General features: G+C 38.5%; 1 protein-coding gene across 10 annotated transcripts in view; it reads left to right on the top strand.

Annotated features, from left to right (window-relative positions):
* The window catches only part of SGIP1 (SH3GL interacting endocytic adaptor 1), a 242,247-nt gene that overhangs the window by 131,444 nt on the left and 83,512 nt on the right, over positions 1–27,291 (top strand). For 7 of the 10 annotated variants that reach the window (XM_040232655.1, XM_040232654.1, XM_040232652.1 and 4 more), the window contains 4 exons: positions 17,553–17,564; positions 22,562–22,573; positions 25,722–25,746; positions 26,783–26,834. In XM_040232655.1, coding sequence (XP_040088589.1) covers positions 17,553–17,564; positions 22,562–22,573; positions 25,722–25,746; positions 26,783–26,834 — 101 coding nt within the window. The remainder of the gene's footprint in view (positions 1–17,552; positions 17,565–22,561; positions 22,574–25,721; positions 25,747–26,782; positions 26,835–27,291) is intronic. The other 3 variants (XM_040232658.1, XM_040232656.1, XM_040232650.1) reach the window with 1 other exon arrangement.

Below are 27,291 nucleotides of genomic sequence, written 5' to 3'. Positions count from 1 at the left end.
CAGATTATTGTTGGTCTCTGGAAGGATCAAATCTTCTTTGATTTTTTTGTCCCCTGTGCTTAGCACAGTACATGGCACATACTGGGCATGCAGATTTGATAAATGAGTGAATGGAGAAAGCACACAGAATATCCTAGTAACAGTTCCTGATGCAAAAGTAGTACTTTGCAATTGTTTGTTTCTTTATTACTAGGGTATTATTCAAGGTTCTCCGAAGAAACAGAACTAACAGCGTATATGTGTATATGTGATGGTGGCTTAGTTGCTAAGTCATGTCTGACTCTTGTGACCCATGGGCTGTATCCTGCCAGGCTCCTCCGCCCATGGGATTCTCTAGGCACAAATACTGGAATGAGTTGCCATTTCCTTCTCCAGTATATGTGATAGATAGATGTATATATGTGATAGATAGAGAGATAATAGATGGTAGACCTGTTGTAACAAATTGGCTTCACATGATTATGGAGGCTAAGTCCCACAATATGCTGTCCACAAGCTGGAGGCCCAGAAAAGCTGGTGGTATAATTCATTTCAGTCTAAGGCCTGAGAACCAGAAGAGCTAACAGTGTAAATTCCAGTCTGAGGGTGCAAGATGAGAAGAGATATCCCAGCACAAATGATGAGGCAGAAAAACAGGGTGAATTCTTCCTTCCTTTCCCCTTTTTTTCTTTTTAGACCCTCAGTAGATTAGATGATGCTGACCCACATAAGGGAGGGTTATGTACTTTTCTGAGTCCACCAGTTCAAATGCTACCCAAATGCTAATCTTATCTGGAAACACCCTCAAAGCACACCCAGAAATAATGTCTAACCTAGATAGCTGATAGCTAGCCAAGTTGACATAATATTAACCATCACACTATTATGTATATATGTATGTATGCATTTATTTATATATACTTGTATATACATATTTTAAGATAACTTTTGCTCCTTTATTGAGAGTCATGGGATTATAATGTATCTGTATCTCAAGTCTTGAATTCATTTGAAGAGGTTTGGACAGTCTCTTGCCTGTCTTAAACTTTAATTTTGAACCAAATCTGATTGACCTTTTAGAGGAATTTTAAATCCATTTTTTCCATACTGGGCATTTGTGATTGATATTTCTTTAAGCACAAATAGAGACTTTGTACTTACCCCTGAAGGACCTAGCATACAGTGCTAGTATATCTTGCAGAAAAGATACTGGAATCTGATAGACTGAACTCAACCTCTTGCAAATTTAAGCAAGTCTCTTAAACCTATTTGAGTATCACTTTCCTCATAATTAAAATGGGAATAATGAACACCTACCTCACACAGTGGTTGTTGGGATGTCCCTCTCTTTCTGTTAATAAAGTGTAAAGATTTTTCTTTTAAAGGAGAATATGGAAACAGAGGTGTAGGATAAATCACTCTGCTCTCTGCTTAATTTGGTACTACACTCTTTACATTCAGGATAGAAACGGACCTCTATTACAGCTTTCGCAAATGATTTTGTTCTTAAAAGTAAAAGATTTCTCAAAGGGGAAAACAAAAACAACAAAAAGAAATCTTAACATGCAATGGGATACCATTAATTCCCTTTAAGATAATTTTGAGGGAAATGCAAATAGTTAATTCAGTGACATCACAATTACTGAGACAACTGGGCTCTACCTCTTCGCTGGGGTTGCTTTGCACAAGTTACAAAACCTGAGCCATGGTTTCTTCATTAGTGAGTGAAGATAACTCCTGTACCAACTTCACAGGGCTGTTGTAAGGGTGGAATGAGTTAATATAGTAAACATCATATTGTAGGATCAGATACTATGTTGAGGGATCATTCTATTGTTGTTAGAATTGTTTGCAGAGTCTGGGGCACATTTTTAAGAATATCATTAAATGGTGATAAATCAGAAAACCCAAATAGCCAAAAGTCATGTAAAGCCAAGATCAGTAATCACTCTGAGTATCAAACTAGGAAAATGCGTTAATAAAATAACTTTTGTGCTGCCTGTAGATTGATTTTGAAGCCATTCCAGAAGCATTCCTAAATTGTTTGAGCATTCCTAATTTTGTTTTAACAAAATCCCTTGAGTAAGTATGGTGCTTCTTCAGCAAACCCTGTTGAAAGCTAGCATTCCCAATGGGATTCTATATTGTACACCCCCACCAAATTCATTTCACGGAGAAATGACATCATTTTCTATCCCTCTTCAAATCAGTTCACTAAATATTTGAAGCCAGCCTGCGAGCTAACATCAGAAATATTGGACAGATTTTTGTTCAACATTCATGTTAACTACAAGCTTATCTTAAAAGAGAGGGAATATATTTATACACATTGCTGATTCACTTTGTTGCACAGCAGAAACTAACACAACGTTGTGAAGCAATTATACTCCAATAATAAAAATTTTAAATAATGTATAGTTGATATGGGAGGTGGCCCACAGAGGCTGAACTTCCCCTTGTGATCCAAACGCCTGCCTCTCTTCACTCAGTCCTGATTAAATATATGGTCTTATGTAGCCAACTTCTCCTCTGGCCTCCATTTCACAGTCTCTTGGCTTCCTTACCCCTCACAGGATCTCAGAGGTAGACATATCCATTTCTTCCAAAACCCATAGAATTTTCATCACGTGCTTCAGTGATGTGTTCTGCTCACGAAGTACCTTGATCCTGTAGCTCCTATAGCATTCATGGAATTGAGAAAACAGACACTACATTTTAATTTTTGGTAAAATATCATCTTTTACTTTTGTTATGAGCTGCTGTTAATTCCATTATTTTTGTTCTTTGGTGAGTCAAGGATCACAGCTGACTTACCTTGAGAGTTGTTCTTAACTACAAACTCTCAGTTCTGTACTGAATACAAATTTTTCCTCCAAAATAAGTCAGAACTAAGTTTGCATTCAATTTAATTCAGATGACCATTATATCTACTACTGTGAGTAAGAGGGCCTAAGATGAAATGGAGTAGACCTCATAGTCAACGCAAGAGTCCAAAATGCAGTACTTGAGTGCAATCTCAAAAATAGCAGAATGATCTTGGCTTGTTTCCAAGACAAACCATTCAGTTTCACAATGATTCAAAGTCGATACCCCAACCACTAATGCCCAAGAAGCTGAAATTGCATGGTTCTATGAAGACCTTTAAGACCTTCTAGACTAACACCAAAAAAAGATGCCCTTTTCATCATAGGAGATTGGAATGCAAAAGTAGGAAGTCAAAACATATCTGAAGAAACAGGCAAGTTTGGCCTTGGAATACAAAATGAATCAAAGCAAAGGCTAACAGAGTTTTGCCAAGAGAACACATGGGTCATAACAAACATCCTCTTTCAGCAACTCAAGAGTTGATTCTAAACGTGGTCATCTCCAGATGGTCAATACCCAAATCAGACTGATTATATTCTTTGCAGTCAAAGATGGAGAAGCTCTATACAGTCAGCAAAAACAAGACTGGGAGCTGACTGTGGCTCAGATCATGAACTCTTTATTGCAAAATTCAGACTTAAAATGAATAGAATAGGGAAAACCACTAGGCCAGTAAGGTATGACCTAAATCAAATCCCTTACAATTATACAGTGAAAGTGACAAATAGATTCAAGGGATTATCTGATAGACAGAGTGCCTGAGGAACTATGGATGGAGGTTCATAACATTGTACAGGACGTGGTAACCAGAACCATCCCCCAGAAAAAGAAATGCAAGAAGGCAAAGTGAGGAGCCCTTATAAATGGCTGAAAAAGAAGAGAAGCAAAAGCCAAAGGAAAAAGGGAAACATATACCCAACTGAATGCAGAGTTCCAAAGGACAGCAAGGAGAGAGAAGAAAGCCTTCTTCAGTGATCAATGCAAAGAACTAGAGGAAAACAATAGAATGGAAGAGACTAGAGATCTCTTCAAGAAAATTGGAGATAACAAGGGAACATTTCATGCAAAGATGGGTACAATTAAAGAAGAAACAGCAAGGATCTAACAGAAGCAGAAGAGATTAAGACGAGGTGGCAAGAATACACAGACCTATACAGGAAAGATCCTAATGCCACAGATATCCACAACAGTGTGGTCACTCACAGAGAGCCAGAAATCCTGAAGTGTGAAGTCAAGTGGGTCTTAGGAAGCATGACTACAAACAAAGCTAGTGGAGGTGATGGAATTACAGCTTAGTTCTTTAAAAACCTGAAAGATGATGCTGTTAAAGTCCTGCACTCAATATGTCAGCAAATTTGGAAAACTCAGCAATAGCCACTGGACTGAAAAAGGTCAATTTTCATTCCAATTCCAAAGAAAGACAATGCCAAAGAATGTTCAAACTGCCGCACAATTTTACTCATTTCACATGCTAGTAAGGTAATGCTCAAAATCCTTCAAACCAGGCTGCAGCAGTACATAAATCAAGAACTTTCAGATGTATCTGGATTTAGGAAAGGCAGAAGAACCAGGGATCAAATTGCCAGCATCTGTTGGATCATAGAGAAAACAAGGGAATTCCGGAAAAACATCTACTACTGTTTCATTGACTAAGTGAAAGCCTTTGACTGTGTGAATCACAACAAACTGTGGAAAATACTTAAAGAGTTGGGAATACCAAATCACTTCCCCTGCCTCCTGAGAAACCTGTCTGCAGGTCAAGAAGCAACAGTTAACCAGACATGAAACAATGGGCAGGTTCAAAATTGGGAAAGGAGTATGTCAAGGCTGTATATTGTTACTCTGCTTATTTAGCTGAGTACATATGCTATATGCAGAGTATATCATGTGAAATGCCAGGCTGGATGAAGCCCAAGCCGGAATCATGATTGCTGGGAGCAGTATCAACAACCTCAGATAGGCAGATGATACCGCTCTAATGGCAGAAAGTGAAGAGAAGCTAAAGAGCCTCTTGATGGTCATTGAGGAGAGTGAAAAAGCTGACTTAAGACTCAGTATTCAAAAACCTAAGATCACAGCATCTAGTCCCATCACTTCATGGCAAATAGATGGGGAAAACTGGAAACAGTGACAAATTTTATTTTCTTGGGCTCCAAAATCACTGCAGACTGTGACTGCAGCCATGAAATTAAAATACAGTTGCTCCTTGGGAGAAAAGCTATGACAAACCTAGACAGCATGTTAAAAAGCAGATATATCACTCTGCTGACAAAGGTTTGTATGATCAAAGCTGTAGTTTTTCCAGTAGTCATGTATGGATGTGAGAGTTGGACCATAAAGAAGGCTGAGTACCAAAAATCTGATGCTTTCAAATTGTGGTGCTAGAGACTCTTGAGAGTTTCTTGGATGGCAAGGAGATCAAACCTGTCAATCCTAAAGGAAATCAACCCTGAATATTCACTGGAAGAACTGATGCTGAAGCTGAAGCTCCAATACTCTGGCCACTTGATAGAAAGAGCTGAGTCATTGGAAAAGACCTTGATGCTGGGAAAGACTGAGAAGAGGGCAACAGGGGATGAGATGTTTGGATGGCATCATCAACTCAATGGATATGTTTGAGCAAATTCAGGGAGATGAAGGACAGGGAGGCCTGGTGGTTGCAAAGAGTTGGACACGACTGAACAACAACAAAGTTTTCATTCTGGCTCTGTACTCATTATCCATATTATCCTGAGTAAGTTACTTAAACATTTAAACCCCAGTCAAGGCTTAATCACATGAATCACAGTCTTGTCTAACTCAATGAAACTATGAACCATACTGTGTTGTGCCTCCCAAGATGGACAGGTTGTGATGATAAATGAATTAATATATGTGAAGCATTTGATATACAGTCAGATCACATTTCAGATCTGCCAACCAGCAACATAATTGCCATTGTAAGTTCTCTAAATGGTCTCTGACCTTGAGGCCATGAGATTTATGAATAGTCACCATGAAACAAACTGAATTATTCTGATTAATAATAATTATAATTTACTAAGTAACTCCTTTGGGACTTACATAAATTTACTTACAAAATACTAACTACTTTACAGGCATTTCTTCCTTAATTCTTAAAAGGCTCCTATAAAGGTAGATAGTATTATTTAAATGATTTTACTATTGATTAAGCCTTACGCTTAGTCACTTAGTCATGTCCGACTCTTTGCAACCCCATGGACTATAGCCCACCAGGCTCCTCTACCCATGGGGATTCTCCAGGCAAGAATACTAGAGTGGGTAGCCATGCCCTCCTCCAGGGAATCAAACTGCGTGCTGCAGTCCATGGGGTCACAAAGAGTTGGACATGACTGAGTGCCTGAGCTGAAAGGAAGCGATCCTCACAACAGCCTATGAGATGGGCACTATTTTTACCTCCATTCTGCAGATGAGAAAACTGAGGCATAGAAGAATTAATTAACTCACCCAAAATGTCACAGCTACTAAGTGAAGTTGCTGAGATTTAAAATGAGAAATCTGTTTTCTAATTCAGAACGTTTACCTGCTACAGTATTTTTTAAATTAGATTTCAGTAATAGATGGCAGTTATAAAGCTAACATTGTAAAACAGTTTACAATTCCTTTTTTTTTGTTGTTTTTTACATCATTTAAGAGATTGATACACTTTTTAAAGTAATTAACCTAAAGTGAAAGTCACTCAGTCGCGTCTAACTCTTTGCAACGCTATGGTCTATATAGTCCATGGAATTCTCCAGGCCAGAATACTGGAGTGGGTAGCTTTCTCTACTCCAGGGGATTTTTCCAACCCAGGGATTGAACCCAGGTCTCCCACATTGCAGGCAGATTCTTTACCAGCTGAGCCACAAGGGAAGCCCAAGAATACTGGAGTGGGTAGCCTATCCCTTCACCAGCAGATCTTCCCAATCCAGGAATCGAACTGGGGTCTCCTGCATTGCAGGCGGATTCTTCACCAACTGAGCTATCAGGGAAGCCCAATTAACCTAAAAGCTAGTATTATTTGCCTTTGGTTTGCAACTCAACATTTTTATTTTTACCTTCTTTAAGAGAGAAATGCATTACAAGAAACAATTATTAGTTTTTGGTTTGGGACATACAGCATATTACAAAAAAAGAATTCTTACCCACTATATTATACTACTTTTGATGGAAGCTATTGGTTCTCTTTACAGAGGAAAAATGAAAAATACATTAAGTCATCCAAAACATTTTACAAATAATTTATGAGTACTCACAAACTCTATGAAGGCTATCACTTTAATGGTATCTAAAGAGCCTATGTCAGTGTACAAGCATACACTCCCTCCAAAGTTCCATGTGACAAGAGAGCAAAGCTGAGCTTATGGGTCAGTCAGGCTTAATGGCTGCTGGGTCACCTCTATTTTAAATTTTAAGGAATGACACCTTGTTTTGATATGATATATATTTCAGTTCCCCTAATCAACCAATCAGCAAGGAATTTTTTTGTCAGTGATTCACTATAATAATGTTTATGTTTTACAAAAGCTGTCATGATCAGAAAGATGTATTGGGCAAACTATGATGTTAAGCAGGCAAGGAAGTGGTGATCCCCCTGTTTTATAGAAGAAATCAGCTCCAAGATATCAAGAGGCAGCAGAAAGGGCCAGGACTTGAACTCCAACAACTTCCTCCTTTCTGCCAAGTTAAACACACATATATATTCTCATCTACATTGAATTAGGGTGTGATTCAGTCCTCTTTAAATCCTTCTCAGCTTTGATATTCTGCTGTGTTTTCTAGCCCAATAATCTCTATGGAAATTGCTGTTTTAGGAGCAGATTAAGGATATAGCAAGGGGACCAAGAAAGAAAGCACTTCCTTGAAGCACATTGGTTAAAGAGGAAGAACATGGGCTTTTGAGTTAGTATCTTATTATCTGTGTGTCCATGGGCAAGCTCCTTCACTCAGCATCTCAGATCCTAAATCTGTAAAATAGGAAAAATAATACATACTTTCTCAGGACTGGTGTAAAGATGACATGAAATAATGTTGCAAAATTCCCTCTTTGATGCCTATCACTTAGGAAGGGGCTCTGTAAGTAGCAGTTCCCTTTTCAGCTCCATTTCTCTTTTCCTTAAGTTCAGAGACTTGTGGGAGGCAGGAAGAAAATAAAAATAGCGAGGGAGGACTTGAGCAAAGGCAAGGAAAAGAGGGCTGATAGAAATGCCGAGAGTGGGAGTTGACCTAGCCTGGCATGTGTGCTAGCAATTCCTCCCTTTCCCCTGCACAATTCAGCGCAATAAGGAAATAAAGACTGACATGGAGTTGTGAAGGGGCAGTTCATTTCATCTTGTTCCAGGAGATTTGCCATCCAACACAGAGTCATTTCATCATAAACTCTGGGGAGGGGGAGACAGCTAGCTTGCAACTGAAGACACTCTGGTGCTGTTGGCCTATTCCAGGTGTTCCACCCACCCTCCCACCCTCAAATTAGCCTGCCAGAGAGCAAAATCCCTGAATTCGCTGCTGCTTGGGAACACCACCCCCTTTCCTGTCCTCACTTTGGCAGAAGGTTCAGCACCCCATTGAGTTCAGTAAAAACAGAGAGTCATCAGTTGGGGGAGGAGAGCTCCAGTCTCCTACACACTGGCATTCGCTCCTGGTAGAAACTCTGCACGGTGCCAGGGCAGGGTACAGATAGCAAGCATTCTGATATAAGTGCTCAGTGCAGACCTCCAGGGCAGCAAGTTGGAAAGGAGGAGTTCAGCTTGGGTTCAACTCTTCAAGGAGAGCTTCACAGGACAAGCATGATTTGGGTTGGGTTTAGACCAGGGATGTCAAGCATGGAGTGTATAAGCTGCCACTCCCCTTCCAAACCCTCAGCAGATCTTGCGACTAGGTCCACATCCCAGAGGTCGTCTGAGAAGCCCCCTGTAGGCAGAATTGTACGCAGCTTGACCAAAAGCATCTGGAGTTGACATATGAGATGTGTCTCTTTTTTCCCAAGCCTTATAGAGCACGGTAGATGGGGAATTGGGTGGGATCTTCTTTTATTGATATATTCTTTTCTTTCGTGAATTACAGTAAGTCATTGGCTATCTGCAGAAGAATTCTTTTCATATCTGAAGTGTGTTTGATCTTTCTTTCATTACTAATTATTTTTTCTTAGAGAATTCTCTGTTGTTTCCATTTCCTGACATTTAAAATTAGAATATCATTTTTCCAAACCCTTTTACCTACCCTACAATTGTCAGAAGAAATCCCTAAGCTCCTGTATATTTTGATCTCCTTGAAAATGAGCAGAATATTAATTCAATCTGGATCACCTTTGTCATTATTTCTTCAAGTAATGGTGGTTTACTCTTTGAGTACCTGGTATTTTGCTTCCATTTGTGAGGTGTAAGAGTTAGAATTTCCTTGCATAACTGTAGATTCTTTCATTATTTTCTACTGTTTCAGACAACTTTATCTGATTAAGGGTTCCAGAAACATGAACACTAGGGTTGGAGACCTTAAGTCTCAGTTATAAACTTCTCAGACCTTCTGTTATCAACTTAAAATCTAATTGAATGAAACAAGAGACTCAGCATTGACTCACATAAAAACATTAGGGAGTCCTCAACCAAAGGCAGTAAATTCTTGAATTATATCCTTTTAGTTACAGTGCTAAGGTTTCCAAAGTGGCACTAGTAGTAAAGAATCCACCTGCCGATACAGGAGACACAAGAGATGCAGGTCTGATCCCTGGGTCGGGGAGATCCTCTGGAGGAGGGCATGGCAACCCACTCCACTATTCTTGCCTGGAGAATTCCACAGACAGAGGAATTCTGGCAGGCTACAGTCCATGGGGTCACAGAAGAGTCGGACATGACTGAACATGCACCCAATTATAACACTAATTATAATTTAAAAGGCTATTTTTCTATCTTTAAGGTCTTCTGCCTCAGTTATGTTAGTCCTACTAGTAGAGATTTTAATTTATAATCATTTTTATTAGCTATGGTGTATTCAGGATAGAATGGACTCAAGAAGTAATTGTTTTGGAAAATAAGTTTATGACAGAAACATAACTTGTGAATAGTTCAGTAAGTGTTGGATTTATGATGACTAACCCTGCATCCAGAAGTTTGGTTACTCTTTCCTTGAAGGAGACTTTCCTCTGGAGTCTATGACCTTAAATGGCATGACAATATAGGTACTTAGACAATACTTGCTGGTTGATTGGACAAAAGGATGCTCTTCACTGTGGGAAATATATGGAACTTGGTGTTTCATTGTGATATAATGCAACTTATATCCCTTGCATTATTTTATAAAGAGAGCAAATTTTTCATCTTTTCCCTTCAATTAAAGCCAAGTTTTTCTCAACTATTGGATGGATAAACAATACGAACGACTGTTTCTTCTCTTACAGGAGTCATTTGTAGGCTCTTTTCTAAAGTTTATTAATGTGTTGTGTTCTGTGGAGGCCAGTTTTTTGTCATAATTCTCTTCCCCTAATCCCATAAATCCTAATGAAATATCTGTTTTCTTATCTGAAGTCTCAGAATTCAATCACTTGTGGTCCTTAACCTTGAGAAGGAAAGATAGATACTTTATTATTTCTCTTGTACTATTATATTTATTTTTATACTAAGTAGTTTCTACACATGTATGAGTAATAGTATAAAATTAAGTATAGCAGTATAAGAAAAAAGCGCTTATTCCTTTTTTCCTAAGGAGAATTTTTTTTAGTGCCAGAAATAATCTACAGCAATGAATATACTTTTTAATTGTTTTAGAAAAAAAAAATCTTAGAGTATGAATCACCCATATTAATTATATCAGAAAATGTTTCCTCAGTGACTGGGGGAAATTTCATTTCTTAAAAGAATAAAGGTGAGATTTCCTTCTGTCTCTTATATTGTCTAAAGGACAGCCACTAACTGCCCATGGACCTTAGGAACTATTGTTTCAAATCAGCCACCAGCACAGCAGTGGTGCAGAGCCACGGATGCCAATCTGAGCTACTCAATCCTGAAGTGGCCAACACAGAGGGAAGGCAAGATGGGTGGCCTGCATTCTGCTTTGCCTAGTTGAAACTCTCTTTCTACCCCCCAGCCCATGTGAAGCCCGTCTTTATTTTATTTTCAGCATGGTACATGAGGAGTCAAAATCAGCTTCCAAAGAGTAATGAAAAACAACAACATATGCCACATCCTGGAATTTTTCTGGTCTTTTTTCATCAGCACCTCTTCTGAGCAATCAAAAGTGACTAAATGTCCCTGCTGAGAACTCCTACATTGGAGCAGAGTGAAGCCAGTCTTCTCAGTGGCCTCCAAGACCTTCATGGTGGCGACACCCATGACCCCAGACTAACACCTGCCACTCTCCTTCTCACCCTGCTCCTCCCTGGCTCCCTGGAGCTGTCCTCTCCCCCCAGATACTGGCACTGCTACCCCCTCTCAACTTGTCCAAGACACCTTCTCAATGAGGTCTCTCCTGATCACATTATTTAAAAATCACAAATCTATTTCCAGGTCAGGAATAGAGACTCAGATGTAGAAAACAGATATGTAGACACAGAGAGGGAAGGGGGGATGGGATGAATAGGGAGATTAGGATTGACATACATACACTACCGTATGTAAAGTAGATAGCTAGTGGGAAGCTGCTGCATAGCAAAGGGAGCTCAGCTTGGTGCTCTGTGATGACCTAGAAGGGTGGGATTTAAGAGGGAGGGATATATGTATACATGTAACAGATACATTTTATTGTACACCAGAAACACAACATTGTAAGGCAATTATACTCCAGTTTAAAATTTTTTTTAATTTTTAAAAATAATAAAAATCACAAAACTCTATACCCTGCCATTCCCAAACCCTTCTATTCACTCTACTTTTTGAAATTACATTTATCATCTTCTAAAACCCTAAGTACTTTGCTTACTTGTGATATTTGTTATTTATTATCTTTCCTCTCCCCCAAAAGTTAATGGAAGCTTTTTGTCTCTTGTTCCTATTGTTTTGTTCACCAAGAATAGCATCTGGTCCTTATTAGGTAACCAATAGATAACTGTTAATGGTTTATTAATAATAAATAAATAATCTTTTTGCTCCTTGTCAATATCTGGCTATTTGTACATAACTGACAGGAAGTGGTTATATCTATAAAAAAATCTCATTAGCTAAAATATAAAGATTCAAAAGACAGCCATCCTATTTTTAAGGTTAAGCAATTATAGACTCTTAAAAAATTTCTAAATTAGATCTAGTTTTTTTGTGTTTTGATCCCACTGTATGAAACTTGATACCGACATTTCCCATGGCAGCTTAGTTCTTTAGGGGTGTATTTGGAACACAAAATCTCCATGAAAGGATCATTAAAACTATGGTGTGTATTTTCTCTATTCACTGCTATTGGATTTGGTCTGGGTCTTAAAAAGAATTCAGTTTTTAAATCCTGCAGATTTCTAGCTCTTCATGTAGAAATGAAGGCTTCAACAAGCCCTATCTTGAAAGACTACTTGCATAACAAAGTGATTTAGGATAATGCACCCAGAGAGGGGCTCTCCATCCACAGAGGGCAGGGGTCTGTGTGTTCCTTGGAAAGCTTCCTTGATCACAAGGATGGTCACAGGAATATCTCTGCACTTAGAGACAATGGTTATATTTTAGGTGTATGTATTGTTCAATCAAAAAATTCGCTTACTCTATTTCTGTGAACATGAGTACCTGGAAGTATGCATCACTTTTTCATTTCTTTTATTATCTTTTCCATAATTAGAAACCACTCTGATGACAGTTCATTTTAAATCAAGAAATATCTTTGCTTTCCCCAAAGGAGAATTGTCTTGTCATGTTTTATCTTTGTTTGTTTATCACTCTGAAGAAACGCTTAACCCAAGCAGCATAGCCTAGGTGTTGATAGCTGCTAACAATTAAAACAACATATGGAATAAAGATGCTTTAATCAACATACAGCCTAGAATGGGAAGGAGAGGAGGGCCCTTGGCATTCTTGTATTTATATTTATTCTTCTGATTCTAATTTCATAAAATGCACTTAATTCTAGAAGAAAGCTGAGACATTTACCTTATAATCAGAGTTTAATTCTCAGATTCAAAACCATGCCTAGAAATTCAAGCTCACTTTCTGAAAACCATTCCCTGTGACCCGCTCTGATAGACCAGCATGATCTATTTAACTCCTTCCATTGGAAAAATCCAAAATTATCTTCCAGACTCTGTGATCTGTACGCTTTCAGCTCTGTTGTTTCTAAATCCCAGTGCTGATAAGGACCGTGGGAACTGGGCTTCCCTGGTGGCTCAGTGGTAAAGAATCCACCTGCCACTTCAGGAGATGTGAGCTCAATCTCTGGGTTGGGAACATCCCCAGGAGAAGGAAACAGCAACCCCCTCCAGTATTCCTGCCTGGGAAATCCCATGGACAGAGGAGTCTGGTGGGCTACAGTCTGTTGGGTCACAAAAGAGTCAGACATGACTGATGGACTAAACAACAAACGATCCACTGCTGCCAAGGTTCTCTGGAATTAGAGAAGAAGGGATCCAGTCCCACTCTCATCTTTTGTGGCCACGTGATCTTGGAGCTCATCTGAGGCTCCTTTTCCTCACTGGTAAATAAGAGGTAACAATGACACCAACCTCATAAAGTTAAACAATAATAGTAAAGTCTCAGTGAGCACTACCTGTCACTATCATTCACATCTTTTAATCCTCATGACAGTTCTATAAGATAGCATCATCCCTACTTTACAAAATGGAATGGAGAAACAGTATGACTTATTCAAAAGCATCCAGAAAATAAGGGATTAAATTCATCTGACTATATAAAAATGTTTGCACCTCCCTCCATGACAACTCCTTTGAAGCTATCTGATTTTAACCCCCAAATTCTTTTTGTTTGTAAATCCTGGATCTTAATAATTCTCATTTCTCTGTACTAGTTAGCAATGGTCTGGGTCTGAAAGCAGTACCTAGGACATGGGCCCTATGCTGATCCTCAGTTATGCTGAAACACAAAGGATTTTTTTGCTATGGGAGAATTTTCCACTCTGGAGAACCAATCACATAGCTCTGCATCAATGTGTGTGCAAAGCTGTGCCACTTCCTTGGAGTCTTGATAACATATACTAGCCCCTGAGGTCACTAATGGGCAGAGAGATCAACAGTTAAATAGAAGCAAAGTGAATTTTATATTTTTAAAAGCTGGTGAAGGAACCATTACATCTGGGGCCATATCCCTTGGGCTATATATTATATACAATTCAGCCTTGTTTCAGAGAACAATTCATCTTTCTGGATTTTAAAAGACATTGTGCTTAAAACATTTGTATTATGTTTTAATGACCACAAAAAGATAATTCATAAACATGATTTGAGCACCGACTGTGTGCTTTGTTTGGAGCTAGATAGAGCCCATTCATAATAATTACTTGGAGCTAATAATTGAATGTTGGGGAAGACTCTTGAGAGCCCCTTGGACAGCAAGGAGATCCAACCAGTCCATCCTAAAGGAGATCAGTCCTGAATGTTCATTGGAAGGACTGATGCTGAAGCTGAAATGCCAATACTTTGGCCATCTGATACAAAGAACTGACTCATTTGAAAAGGCCCTCATGCTGGGAAAGATTGAAGGCAGGGGGAGAAGGGGGTGACAGAAGATGAGATGGTTGGATGGCATCACCAACTCAACGGACATGAGTTTGAGTAAACTCTGGGAGCTGGTGATGGACAGGGAGGGAGGCCTGGTGTGCTTCAGTCCATGGGGTCGCAAGGAGTCAGACACGACTGAGTGAGTGAACTGAACTGAACTGAACTGAACTGAATAATTGAATGGAGATGTCAAAGTAATACAGAATAAAATAAGAATTGCAAAAAATATACTAGCCATGTGTACCTGGTCTTCTCTGGGTCTAATAGATGCCAGGGAACTATTTACTCTGATTGGGAACCTTAGGGAAGGCCTCTTGGAGGAAGTGCTATTGGCCTTCAAGAATAAGTAAGATGGTGTGTGAAGGAGAGGGCCTCCCTGATGGCTCAGAGGTAAAGAATCCACCTGCCAATGCAGGAGATGAGGATTCAATCCCTGGGTCAGGAAGATTCCCCTGGAGTAGGAAATGAAAAATAGTATCTCTGCAGTATCTCTGCTTGGGAAATCTCATGGACAGAGGAGCCTGGCAGGCTACTGTCCGTGGGGTCACAAAGAGTCGGAAATGACTTAGTGACTCAACAACAACAATTTGAAGGAGAGGAAGACAGCATCAAAGCAGAAGAAGCAGCCTGAGCAGAAGTCAGGGAAGTATGAATGTTCTACATGTTCAGGACATGTCAAGGAGTGACTGCAGCTAATGTAGATTTTATACAGACAGCAGTGGAAGATGAGGGAGGGAAGGGGAGCTGGAGCCCATCATGAAGGCATTAAATGACAGAATGGAGTTTGAACTATATTTTCTACATAGTAGGGAAGTTTTTGCAGGGCAGAGTAACACATTCACTTCACTATTTTTAGAAAATAATTCTAGGGATGATGCAAAGGATGGATTTAGGAAATGAAACATTGAAAAAGACATGAAGCCTTTATTAAGATGTGGAAGGGGATTTCCCTGGCTGACCAGGGGTTAAGACTTCCAATGCAGGGAACATGGGTTCAATCCCTGGTCAGGGAACTAAGGTCCTACATGCTGCATGGTGTGGCCAAATAAATAAATAAATTGTGGAGGAAAGAAAAGAGCATCCCCGGGGGCGAGGGACCACTCACCAGGGAAATAATTTGTCATTTCCCATGGGGAGTGGTAACAAATGAAGGATGCGATGAAAGAACTGATGGTTTTAGACAGAGTATCTTGAGAGAAGTTAGAAGGTACCAGATTCCCTGACAAGATTGGAATTTGAGGAAAATCTCATGTTTTCGATTCATGATAGGCTGCAATGCATTCATAGAATGTTCCAGCTCCTTTCAATAATACCAAGGATAATTTTCTATTTTCAAAGTCTGTTTGATAAAAGTAAGCCTCTGAGAAACCGGTATGCAGGTCAGGAAGCAACAGTTAGAACTGGACATGGAACAACAGACTGGTCCAAATAGGAAAAGGAGTACATCAAGGCTGTTTATTGTCACCCTGCTTATTTAACTTCTATGCAGAGTACATCATGAGAAACGCTGAGCTGGATGAAGCACAAGCTGAAATCAAGATTGCCAGGAGAAATATCAATAACCTCAGATATGCTGATGACACCACCCTTATGGCAGAAAGTGAAGAAGAACTAAAGAGCCTCTTGATGAAAGTGAAAGAAGAGATTGAAAAGTTGGCTTAAAGCTCAACATTCAGAAAACTGAGGTCATGGCATCTGATCCCATCACTTCATGGCAAATAAATGGGGAAACAGTGGAAATAGTGGCAGACTTTATTTTGGGTGGCTCCAAAATCACTGCAGGTGGTGATTGCAGCCATGAAATTAAAAGACGCTTACTCCTTGGAAGAAAAGTTATGACCAACCTAGACAGCATATTAAAAAGCAAAGACATTACTTTGCTGACAAAGGTCCATCTAGTTAATGTTATGGTTTTTCCAGTAGTCATGTATGGATGTGAGAGTTGGACTATAAAGAAAGCTGAGCACTGAAGAATTGATGCTTTTGAACTGTGGTGTTGGAGAAGACTCTTGAAAGTTCTTTGGACTGCAAGGAGATCCAGCCAGTCCATCCTAAAGGAAATCAGTCCTGAGTGTTCATTGGAAAGACTGATGTCAAAGCTAAAACTCCAATACTTTGGCTACCTGATGCAAAGAACTGATTCATTTGAAAAGACCCTGATTCTGGGAAAGATGGAGGGTGGGAGGAGAAGGGGACGACAGAGGATGAGATGGTTGGATGGCATCACTGACTCAGTGGACATGAGTTTGAGTGAACTCCAGGAGTTAGCAATGGACAGGGAAGCCTGGTGTGCTACAGTCCCTGGGGTCGCAAAGAGTCAGACATGACAGCCTCTGAACTGAACTGAAGCCATTGAAAAAGAGCTTAGAATGTGTTCAAATGGAAACCACACCCATGTCCTCTTATCACTTGATCTTGGAAAGGAGGCAAAACTACATTAACCCATCTTAGGTTTTCAGCTGTGACTCTTTAGCAAAGACAGATCAACAAAGGAAAAACAAACATAAGTTTATTAACATGTCTATTCATGTATACCTGGCAGACCCTTAAGAAAAAGGAATGGTTTCAGAATTCAGGGCTAAATATCATCTTAGTAGGGAGAAGGAAGCAGGCATCTAAGGGGAGAGTAAATGATTTTTAGGGAACATGAATGGGCCTTTGGAAGCCTAGATGGGAAGTGTGATAGTTTGTGGCAAAGTTTGTCTAGATGTGGTGTTGACGTCTCATCTCCTCTCCCTTGTTGATTATACTCATGACAATTAGGTTCTATCTGGAAGATTTATCTTTAGGCAGATTAGGGTTGTTCAGAGAAAGTTTCTCCCTGAATTGGCTGGTTTCAAGTGCCTATAGCTCAAAACAATATCGCCAGATGGCATGTTTTGGGGGTGGTCTAAAGCCAGCAGCCTGGGAATGACCATATTGATGCCTACAGGAAGCCTTTATAACAGCAATGCCTTGGAGAGTTGCTTTAAAGTAAGGTTATTCTGAGCCTTGAGCTGCATCTTCTTGAATATACATTTCACCTCTTTCATTTTCTGTTTATTTTTTCTTTCCATGCTTACACTTTTAGAGGAAAAGTCCGGTAAGAAACAACAAATTCTTTGTATATCTTTGCCAAACATTGTGTATTCTGTCCACTTTCAATGTCTGTATATCTAATGACTGACTGTATTTAACACCTAAACAGTATTCTGAATTTTAAAAACAAATAGGACGTGGCCTAATTATGCCCCATGAGGAAAAGAGGAAGCTGGTTGCTAAGTGATTTTCCAAGTCTGTTATTAAGGGCCACGGGGTAATTTTGTAAAGAATCACCTCTACCCCAATCACACAGGCATATAATAAAATATTTTAGTGTTAAGTTCCATTTATTGCAGCTTCTATTTGGGTTCATCAAGCTACATATATTTTTTTGTTACTTTTTTGGTAATGTACAACATGATAGCATCCTGAGTGAATGCTTGTGAATCCGTCCTAGGAGAAGCAAGTTGTCTTTTTCTCTTCTTTTCGTTTTTAATTAATCAAAAAAATTATCCCCTTCTGGAGTTGTCAGAGACAATAAAGAAGATCTTTATAAATCGCAAATCACCTCTTAATGGTCCTTTTTATCACTGGGGTGATTTTCAGTGGCAGCACAAATCTGATCAAATGTATCTACATTTTTTTTTTTTTTTAGAGCAACAATGAAACTGACCTACTAAAAAAAATTTCATTGTTCTGGGCTGCTCTGCCTAGTTTATTGGGAACATGATCCTAGGATGCTGATACAGGTGACCTCTCCAGTGGAAAATATGAAAATATTGTATTTCCTTGTTAGCACACACTGAGAAGTGGTTGGTTGTCTATTGACCTCACCTAAGTGGATGCTGCAATAATTGCTAGATCTCCCATCCTGCCCACTCACCCAAGCCTGGCAGTCTCTATACCATGTACGGGAAATGCAGTGATAGCAATTTCATGTGATTGGAGGAAGGAAGAGCAGAAGACAAAGGAAGAACAAATAGAATCAAAATATTACAGTTTATCAAAATATGGACTCCATGACTTGGTTTCCAAGCATAAAATTAGTACATATCACAATAAATGGAATGGCCCACTTCTGAGTAACGGAGAGTCAACTCTGTGTCACATGCTATGTGACACACATATTGTTGGTGTGCTTCAGTAACCTTTTTGATATTTTGACCATTTCATTTATTCTCTTTGACTCTGAATCTTTCTCTGAATTATCCAAACTTGGCCACTTCAAATGTTAAGAAGATTAAATAGCCTGAAGTTTACCCATGGTGCTTTAAAAATTTCCTATTCTTCATTGGCTTTCCTCCTGTTGTTCTTACAGCAATTTCAACGTGGTATAGCTGTGCCTTTAAGGATGAGTTTTGCTCTTGCTCCCCTGCTTCATTTTTCTTGGGTAACATCCATGTTGTTGATATTTAACCCAGGGAACTTTTAGTGATGTCTCGCTCGGCTCTTTGCTTCTCTTCCCATATGGAGTTTCAGAAGGTTATTTCTACCAGGTCTTATTGGATCTGATAGGCATTCACTGTCATCTGACTTGTAAGAGGTATAGAAACAAATTTAAATATAGATAAACACAGCAGTTGGCAGGGGTGGGGGCTTCCAATAGGTGCTTGTCAGATAGATTACCCTAAAGCATTTAAAAGCAAATAAGAATATTGATTAGTGTCATAATAATAAACAAAATGATCATATATGCTAATTCTTTCCTAGAAAATTCACTACCACGAATCACTGAATTTGCTATGACTAGACTGCATAAAAATAATATTTGTTTAGTGCTTTGTGGCTTTTCATGCATTTTGTGGTATTTCCCTATAGCGCTGAATTTTAGCAAATGAGGATGTTGTAAAGCTTCAAAACCTGAGGCTGGTTATTTAGTGATTTTTGACAAGCTGGACAGATTGTGTTTGGTGACTTCTTTTTATAAATGTCTCAAAACACTTATGCATATTGGCAAAGACTTCAGTTATCCTAGTTGGCTGAATTTAAATTAATCCTTTTGTGCAAAAAATAAACAAAACAAGGCTGGTGTAGGATAGGGATACTGTGATAAGGATACTTTAGGACATGCACTGAAGTATTTTCTTTTAGAAGGCGTATTCAAATGGCAGAGTATATAAATTTTAAAAATGCAAAATATTCTAAGCAAAGATCTGCATTCTAGTGACCAAATCATAAATTAGCAGTGTATACCCATTTTGAAAATAGCCTCAAAATACAAAGTAAATTTGATCTCTAACTTGAACATCAAAATAAAAGTAGAGGGGAAAATAAAATGTTTTTCAGTACCTTCTCCAGAATGCTCCAGAAGATCGAGAACAGTTGCGGAACTGAACAATTAATATTTAACTAGGAACACAGGAAATTTGTTCAGAAAACAAATAGACCAACTGCAATGTCCCTGTTTGAGTAATCAGGTGAAATAATAATAACAGTATATAAAAAATTTGCTGAGAGCTTATTATATGTGATACAAATGTCTGCAATCAGAGACAAATTGGCCACCTGCAGATTCTGAACAACTGAAAAGATGTTTTGTTTGATCATGCAAACAATCTGATTGCCATTTAAAAACCAGAATCAATAGGCCTATTTTCTGACAACTCTGAAGATTCGGCAGGATTAGGTCCATAATTTGTGTTCAAGTGGCCCTGAGTTGTGGCCACTTCACCAAAGCTCCATGAAACTCTCATGCCCTGATCCATAGCTTTCCTGCTCCTTGCCCTGGATGCTTTTGAGTTTCCAGTTTAACACGGAGAGTATTCAGCTTCCAGAATATATCAAGATCAGATACTGAATGTTTCCTTCCACCCTTGAAGCAAATTCTTTATATTGGTAGAACAAAGATAGAATGGTAAAGGCCTCAGAATTCTGGGGAAATGACAGGAAAAAGAGTAAAATGAACTATTGACAGGAAAGACCTTCCCCTCGTGGTTGAGAATGATTTTGCTGTTCAGCAAAACCTACAACCACTTTATACTCCTTAAAGGTGATAATTAGTGTAGAAAAAGCCTTTCAATTTGGCTTATGGAATCCCTTTCCTTTTGAAGGTTTCAGATAGCTTTTAATTATGGACCTTGAGGCTTTGGGGTCTGAGCTTTTCACAGCTTTTAGCTGGATCTTCTGGATTCTTGTGAATAAGCTTGTGACTACATGAATTTCAACAGCTGTTCCTTGAGGTTCCTTTTTTCATGTTACCTTTACTAGAAAACATACAAAAAGGAACTATTGATTAAACTATATAGGTTTTTAACTGATTGAACTTAATTTGGGTGAATTAATATAATTGAAGTTATTTTGACAAATGTCCTCTATAATCTTAGTAAAGATTATTGAATTTAAGTTTCTGCCTCTGCATGGTTGCAATATACATTTTATTTTGCATTATTTCCCATAATCAACTTGGGGGAAATTGCATCAATTTTAATTCCCTCTTTGCTGTATTTTATGCTGCTTTTAAGAATGAATTGTTTGCCATGAAATTAAAACTAAAATCATAAATGCCCACAAAGTTCTTTAGAGAAGAACTTTAGCCTGGTCGGTAAAGAATTATAAACTCTAAATCTTTATATAAAAGAGTGCTTGAATTTCTCTCAAAAGACAGTAATAATTTGTCAGTAAAGAATTTAAGCCAAGAAATACATATTCATGTGTCCTTTTTTCTAATTTTATTTAAATTCCATCATGCATATATTTATAAGAAAGGTGGGATCAATATGGAACAGAATCAGAAAACTATGGCACATAATAACATCTAAAATACTACAAGTAAAATCAACTAGAGTAAGTATTTCTAAAATCCTGGCTTACTTACCAGTTCCTGGCTCCCTATCTTTGGAGTCCTCCAACAACATCAGGCTTGTTGTCCTAGAAAAAACATGAGTTTAGCAGACCTGAGCTCTAAAGTCTGTTTCTGGTCGTATCCATTTCCTAGCTCTGGACCTCAAAGCCTCACTTTGCTCTCTATATCACAGAGGCAGTTGGACTAGAGATCCGTGGAAGCCCCCAGCTATAAATGACTATAGGTTTTTATTTCTTGTCTATGTTCTAGAGGGTAGAATCATCATTTTCATTAAGCAACCTTCTAGATACTTCTGAGTTTGTGCTTCCTGCCCAGATTTTGAAATTTGGCCAGTACTGGGTCCCAGGCAACCTCTGGTGAATTCATGGGCTAAGCACATATTCCTGAAAGTGAAACTGAGAAACAGCTGCTTCTCCATTCACATCACAGTCACTCTTGTTACTAAAGACAAATCCTAAAGAGGGAGAGCAACCAGAGGTTGTTGGGGTAAATTGATAGCAGCCATGATCAAGTTTTGAAAGTGAAAGAAAGCAGTTGTACGTCCGCATCTTGTGTTTTTCCAGGCATCTGGCCCTCCATGTTTTATTGCTGCTGGACAGTTTTTATCATTCCCACCTGCACGTCTCAGGAGCTCCTCATCTTCCCCATCACATTATGTCCATTTGTAGAGGCTGCTTAAGTCACTAGGCCAAGAACACTGACTTTTTAAAAAGTTCTTATCAGCACTCATTTCACCTAACACTAAAGAGAAAAACCAGGCAAAGAAGAGGTATCTCTTACCCTGCTCTCTGATTTTTGGAGACTCTGATTAAAGCCTGAATTATGTGGGAAATCCATCACATCTATGATGTGTGCTAACACTTTGTTGTGTGGGAAAACAGTTTTCTCTGTGCTACCGTCTCTAAAATTCCCCTCCTCAAACACTATGAAGAAAACTCCTTATGACAAGACATTTAAAGCTATCAGTAAAGTTTTCTTGTATGTTTCTGCTTTGTATGTACATACACATAACTGAAACTGATACCCATTAGCAAAGCTATATCATGCAGTGGATATATTCCCTTTAAAGTTCTCCAAAACCTCCTTATGGTTTAAATAAGCCACAAACACAATGACTGCCTGCCTTCCTTTGGCCTGATTACTTGGAGTGAGTGTTTAGTTAGTTGTTTATGAAGTCTTCTATTACCCAAGCCTGTTGACTGATCCATCATTCTCTGACTAGGTGTCTGTTCTCTCTTCCTTTTTGCTGATCACAGAGGCGCAGCCCGGTAAGAACCCTCAACATTTTTACCTTAAACCTGTATAGAGATAACTGTTGCCTAGGCAAGGTGGCCAGGTTGTCTTATTAAATTTATGATAACCCAGTGTAAATGAGGCAGACAAATTAGGTTTAGTGGCTGTAAGTCTCTGGTCTTATATGTGTCAAGAGCATGTTTTAGGATCATCAGAGCATGTTTCCATAACAAACTAAACTAATACAATAGGTACCCCTACTCCCAGTGCTAAATGTGAAAAATGTGGTGTGTGTGAGTGTATGGTGTGCATGTATGCAAGCCCTGGAGATTATCCAGAAATCAGCATAGACATTTATAGCAAGGTGATAATAGAATAAGAAAACTGTAAAGAAAACAAGGAATATGTAAGCCACATTGTTTTCAAAACTAAATTTAATATTAGTCCCTGGACCATAACTCATATTTGTCAGTATACTGATATACCATCATGCATAATCATAATTTTTATCTTAGGAGAAATAGACATGCTTTCAAGTCAATCTTTCTAGGTTGTCACATATATATATATCATCACTGGAGGCAAACCGGTATTAGTTTGCACTGTCCAGAGTAAATCTTAGTCATTTTACTTAGGTTGAAAGTGTGATAAATTTGAAGCAACAAGAAGAGTCTTTGCTATGTTTGAAATAATCTCCACCTGCCTGGTCAGTCCCTTGAGAGAGGTAATGGCACTGAAATAATGCTCTTGGAAATTAGGCCGATGCTAATTTGATCAATCAGTTACTCCTGGAGGCAAATATTCTGTGCCAGCTAACAAGCTGTGGTTCTCTGATTAAGCCACAGAGTTGATGATCAAAAATACCACCTGCAGGGACTATATGGCTGATTCCAGTCCAGCAGTTGGGTAATGTCTCAGATTATGACAAGTTACTCCTTTTTTTAATAAAAGAAAAAGAGTGAATTAACTAATTCAAAATGCAGGAAGTCTATTCACAGTCTACCCATAATGACAGTCCTTTAGAGAAGGAAAATGTGTTCACTTAGGGAGCAGAAGGTTTTAGAATCAATAGGCGTTTTTCCTGAATGTGGTTTGTGTGGTCAGTATCACCTTAACCTTGCTTTGGATTTGTCCTGCATTGACATCAAGGCCATCAGAGATCTGTATGCCAGATCCAGGGACAATGGGACTTTCTCTTCTGTTGATGAACACTTAACTGCTGATGGTTTGAACATCTGTTCCTTTCTAAATTGATGTGATTTTATTCTTTCTAATTTCTAAATAACAGTTTGCTTGCATATTTCTGCCATGTCTTGCTTCCTCTTGAATAGTGATTGTTCATTCATGAGGAATATTTAGTAAAATATTACAGGGGCTTCTTGTCTAGTACCTCTCAGCAATAAATGTCTTTCAAATGAGCAGATACCGAACAAATAAACTGTATATCTTTCTTGGTTTCATGAGTATTACATTTTAAATAAAGGGGTAAGACAGAGATCAAAAGGTCTTCAATACAGCTTCTGGGGTCCCCCAGCTCCTTAATTTCAGGTCTCTTTATCCTAAATAGGTCCTATTCCCTCAATGTCAACCTCATGATTGACTACTTGGACATAAAGCCCCCAATCTTTTCCTTCAGACCTTTTTAATAAAAATCTGACTGTTTGAGGCTCTCCAACCTGAAAAACCATTTGAATTACATTTAAACAATTGTTCTCTTATTATTTCATCTATGGAGTCTTGTTTTCCAAAAGCCAACCTGCATCAAAACTCTCATGATGACCATAGCTGATTTAAATGATCATATTTATTTAATACATGCATGAATTTAAACAAGTGTGTTAACTTAATTAAAAATGCTGATTTAAAGTGTTTATTAAATAAACAAAGTATTTATTAACTTAAAAAGATTTTTCCTAATAACATAATAGTCTCTATGTGGCACATGTATGCAAATTAGATTAGGCAAGACAAGCCAGAAAATATAGTTTGAAAGATTAGGCCAGTCACCAGAAATATCTAGTGGATCCTTATTCATACTGGAACTGTTCCACTATTGCAAATGATTTCAAAATGAGACAAAATTTTGATAAAACCTTCGGAAAGAGGGAAAGAAGATTCTTACAGGTCTGTTACAGAGATGCTATATTTGTCCTAAGTTGTCATGCTATCATTTGAGAGAAGAAAGATCTGTGACCACCAGGTCGAGCCTTTACTAAAGTAGGAGTAGAAATAAATGTGTGTTTGGCTATCACCCACCAAACTTGTAATTGTATGAGTTTTTAAAAGTTTCTTGTTCTTGCACTTCCCCATCCCAACCTCTGCCCCTGTCATTCTCCTAAGGTGGCCCTGCCAACCCATGCCCATCGTATGAGCCCATGCTTCTAGTGGTCTACTTTTCTGGAAGCATCACATTCTAAGAATCTTTCCTGGTGATTTTGAATCGATCCTTTGTTACCAAAAAAAAGTTTCTGCTAGGGCCTGAAAAAATCTGAAAATGACTTTCTCAGATTATTCCTGCCAGGGAAATTTGCATTACAATAGGATCACAATGCCTTGAGCTAAAGGAATGATTCCCACTTGATAGACTGGTGCCCCAATGGGAGGCATGTAAAAGAAATTGAGGTAGAGAGCGTGAGTGGGGAATAATGGAATTCTCTGGTTCCCTGAATAGAGCAGTCCATTCAGAGGGAATGCCTTCAAATTTTCCTTGTTTTTAACATTTTCCACATGAATCTTTAAAAATTGCATTAGTCAACTAATGACTGTTTCTACAAGCAGCTTATGGACCCCATTCAATAAGAGCAGAGAATACACCTCATACATATAATTTTTAAAAATTAAACATCAGTTAAACTTGGATTTACTTTCTTGTATGCTAGATTTCAAAGGTTTTTTTTTTTTTTTTACTTTAATTTACTAAATCTTCCCAGGTAAGGGTTGTTTTGTTTTGTTTTCCTGGTTTGGAATATTTATTACTTTCCCTTCCTCTCCATAACCTTTGAGTAAAGTGAAAAATTGATTTTATGAGGGTGCCTACAATTTTTAACTTGAATGCAATTCTGAAAAAAAATTCACTTTTCTCCATCTGCATTTCTTTAAGTTCAATTTAATTGCAATGACAGAAATATACATATTGTACGTATATGTGGTCTTAAACCTTATAGTGTCTATTTCTAATTCTAGGGTGCAATTAAAAGGAACTTATCCAGTAAGTATATCTTAGCTACCAGAAATAGAGTACAATTTAAAAGACGAAACAGTTCCTTGGATCTTGGAGTGTATATACATGTGACATATAAATTCTTGAGCTTGATTTTTAAGGCTGATGAATGTCTACAGCAAAGAAATCCTATAATGATAAAAGGGCTCAGTGAATTCTGAATGATTAATACTTAAATCCTGAATGTGAATATGTTTTTGGATAAACATTGCTATTTCCTTCCTTGGAGAAGGAAATGGCAATTCACTCCAATATTCTTGCCTGGAGAATCTCCATGGACAGAGGATCCTGGCAGGCTGCAGTCCATGGGGTCACAAAGAGTTGGACACACCTGAAGCGACTGAGCACTCATGCTGTGTCATTTGACTTACAAATGAATTTAATCAAGTCTGTGTTTGCTAATTGGGGTAGGGAGAGGAGGAGGGCAGAAGGAACTGAAGGTAGCTGCAATGCCCATTCTTGTGTATTTGATATGAAAATTTTACACCAAAGTGATGTGAGATAGATTATAATATACATGTGGCATGATTTTCTTCTGCTGCATACAGCACATTCTAGGAAATTTTAAATGAACGGTTCCTAGTTAAAGGTATAACATTTTCTTGGCATTTCAAGAAAAGAACAGGCAGAGAATGCTGGATTCATGCACTGTGTACATATGGCCTGGCTTGGTATTCTCATAGTAATTGAAATGCAGAACTGATCAAGGCACAGGCATTCAAAGAACAGTGTGCTATTCCACTAGCTTTGCAGTGTACAGATCTTCCATTTGATGGCTCATCATGGTAATTCCTTGATAAGGTTTTATAAATGCCAAAGAAAATGCTACTACTTAAGCCTAATATATGACTGTTGCATTGCCAGGGGAGAGAGTTTGTTCCTGGGTTTGTCTTGCGAAGTTTTCACATGGAGTTGCCTATTCATGGGATTTAAATCTCTTAAGTGTTTTCAAACATAGCTCATAAGACATAAAAGAAAAAATGGTAAAAATATGCCTATAAACTTTCTTTGTCCTATGCATCAGGTGAAGAAGTAGCGAGACCCAGGCGTTCCACACCAACTCCAGAGCTCATAAGGTGAGCATGAAAGATGTTAGTTGTGTTTTATGCAAGGTGTCATGCACTGGTAACAGTGGAACAAATCTCCCTTGAGCTAAACTCTCAGCATCTAATAACAAACGGTCTGCCCTGTGTGTAGGTCATCGCAGATTTAAATATGTTATCATTTCGCCTAAGTGCAGCCTGGGGGAGACCATTAAGGAAGTACTCTGTAGTCATCTAAAGTAACATCTATCAGAATATGCAACCCTTCACTAATGAGAGAGTTAAAGGTCTATGGGAAGACATCATTTGGTATGTGGAATGCTGATCTGAAATATGATTATATTGCCCTACAAATAGTAGTCTGTTATTATTAGAGAAATGGAATCAAAACTACAATGAGTTATCACCTCACATGGGACAGAATGCCATCATCAAAAAGCCTACAAACAATAAACCCTGGAGAGGGTGTGGTGAAAGAGAACCCTCTTAT

The sequence above is a fragment of the Oryx dammah genome, unplaced genomic scaffold (assembly GCF_014754425.2).
Source record: "Oryx dammah isolate SB20612 unplaced genomic scaffold, SCBI_Odam_1.1 HiC_scaffold_28, whole genome shotgun sequence".
Classification (NCBI taxonomy): Eukaryota; Metazoa; Chordata; class Mammalia; order Artiodactyla; family Bovidae; genus Oryx; species Oryx dammah.
Note: the sequence above shows the minus strand (reverse complement) of the source record. Positions and strands in the feature narration are given on the sequence as shown.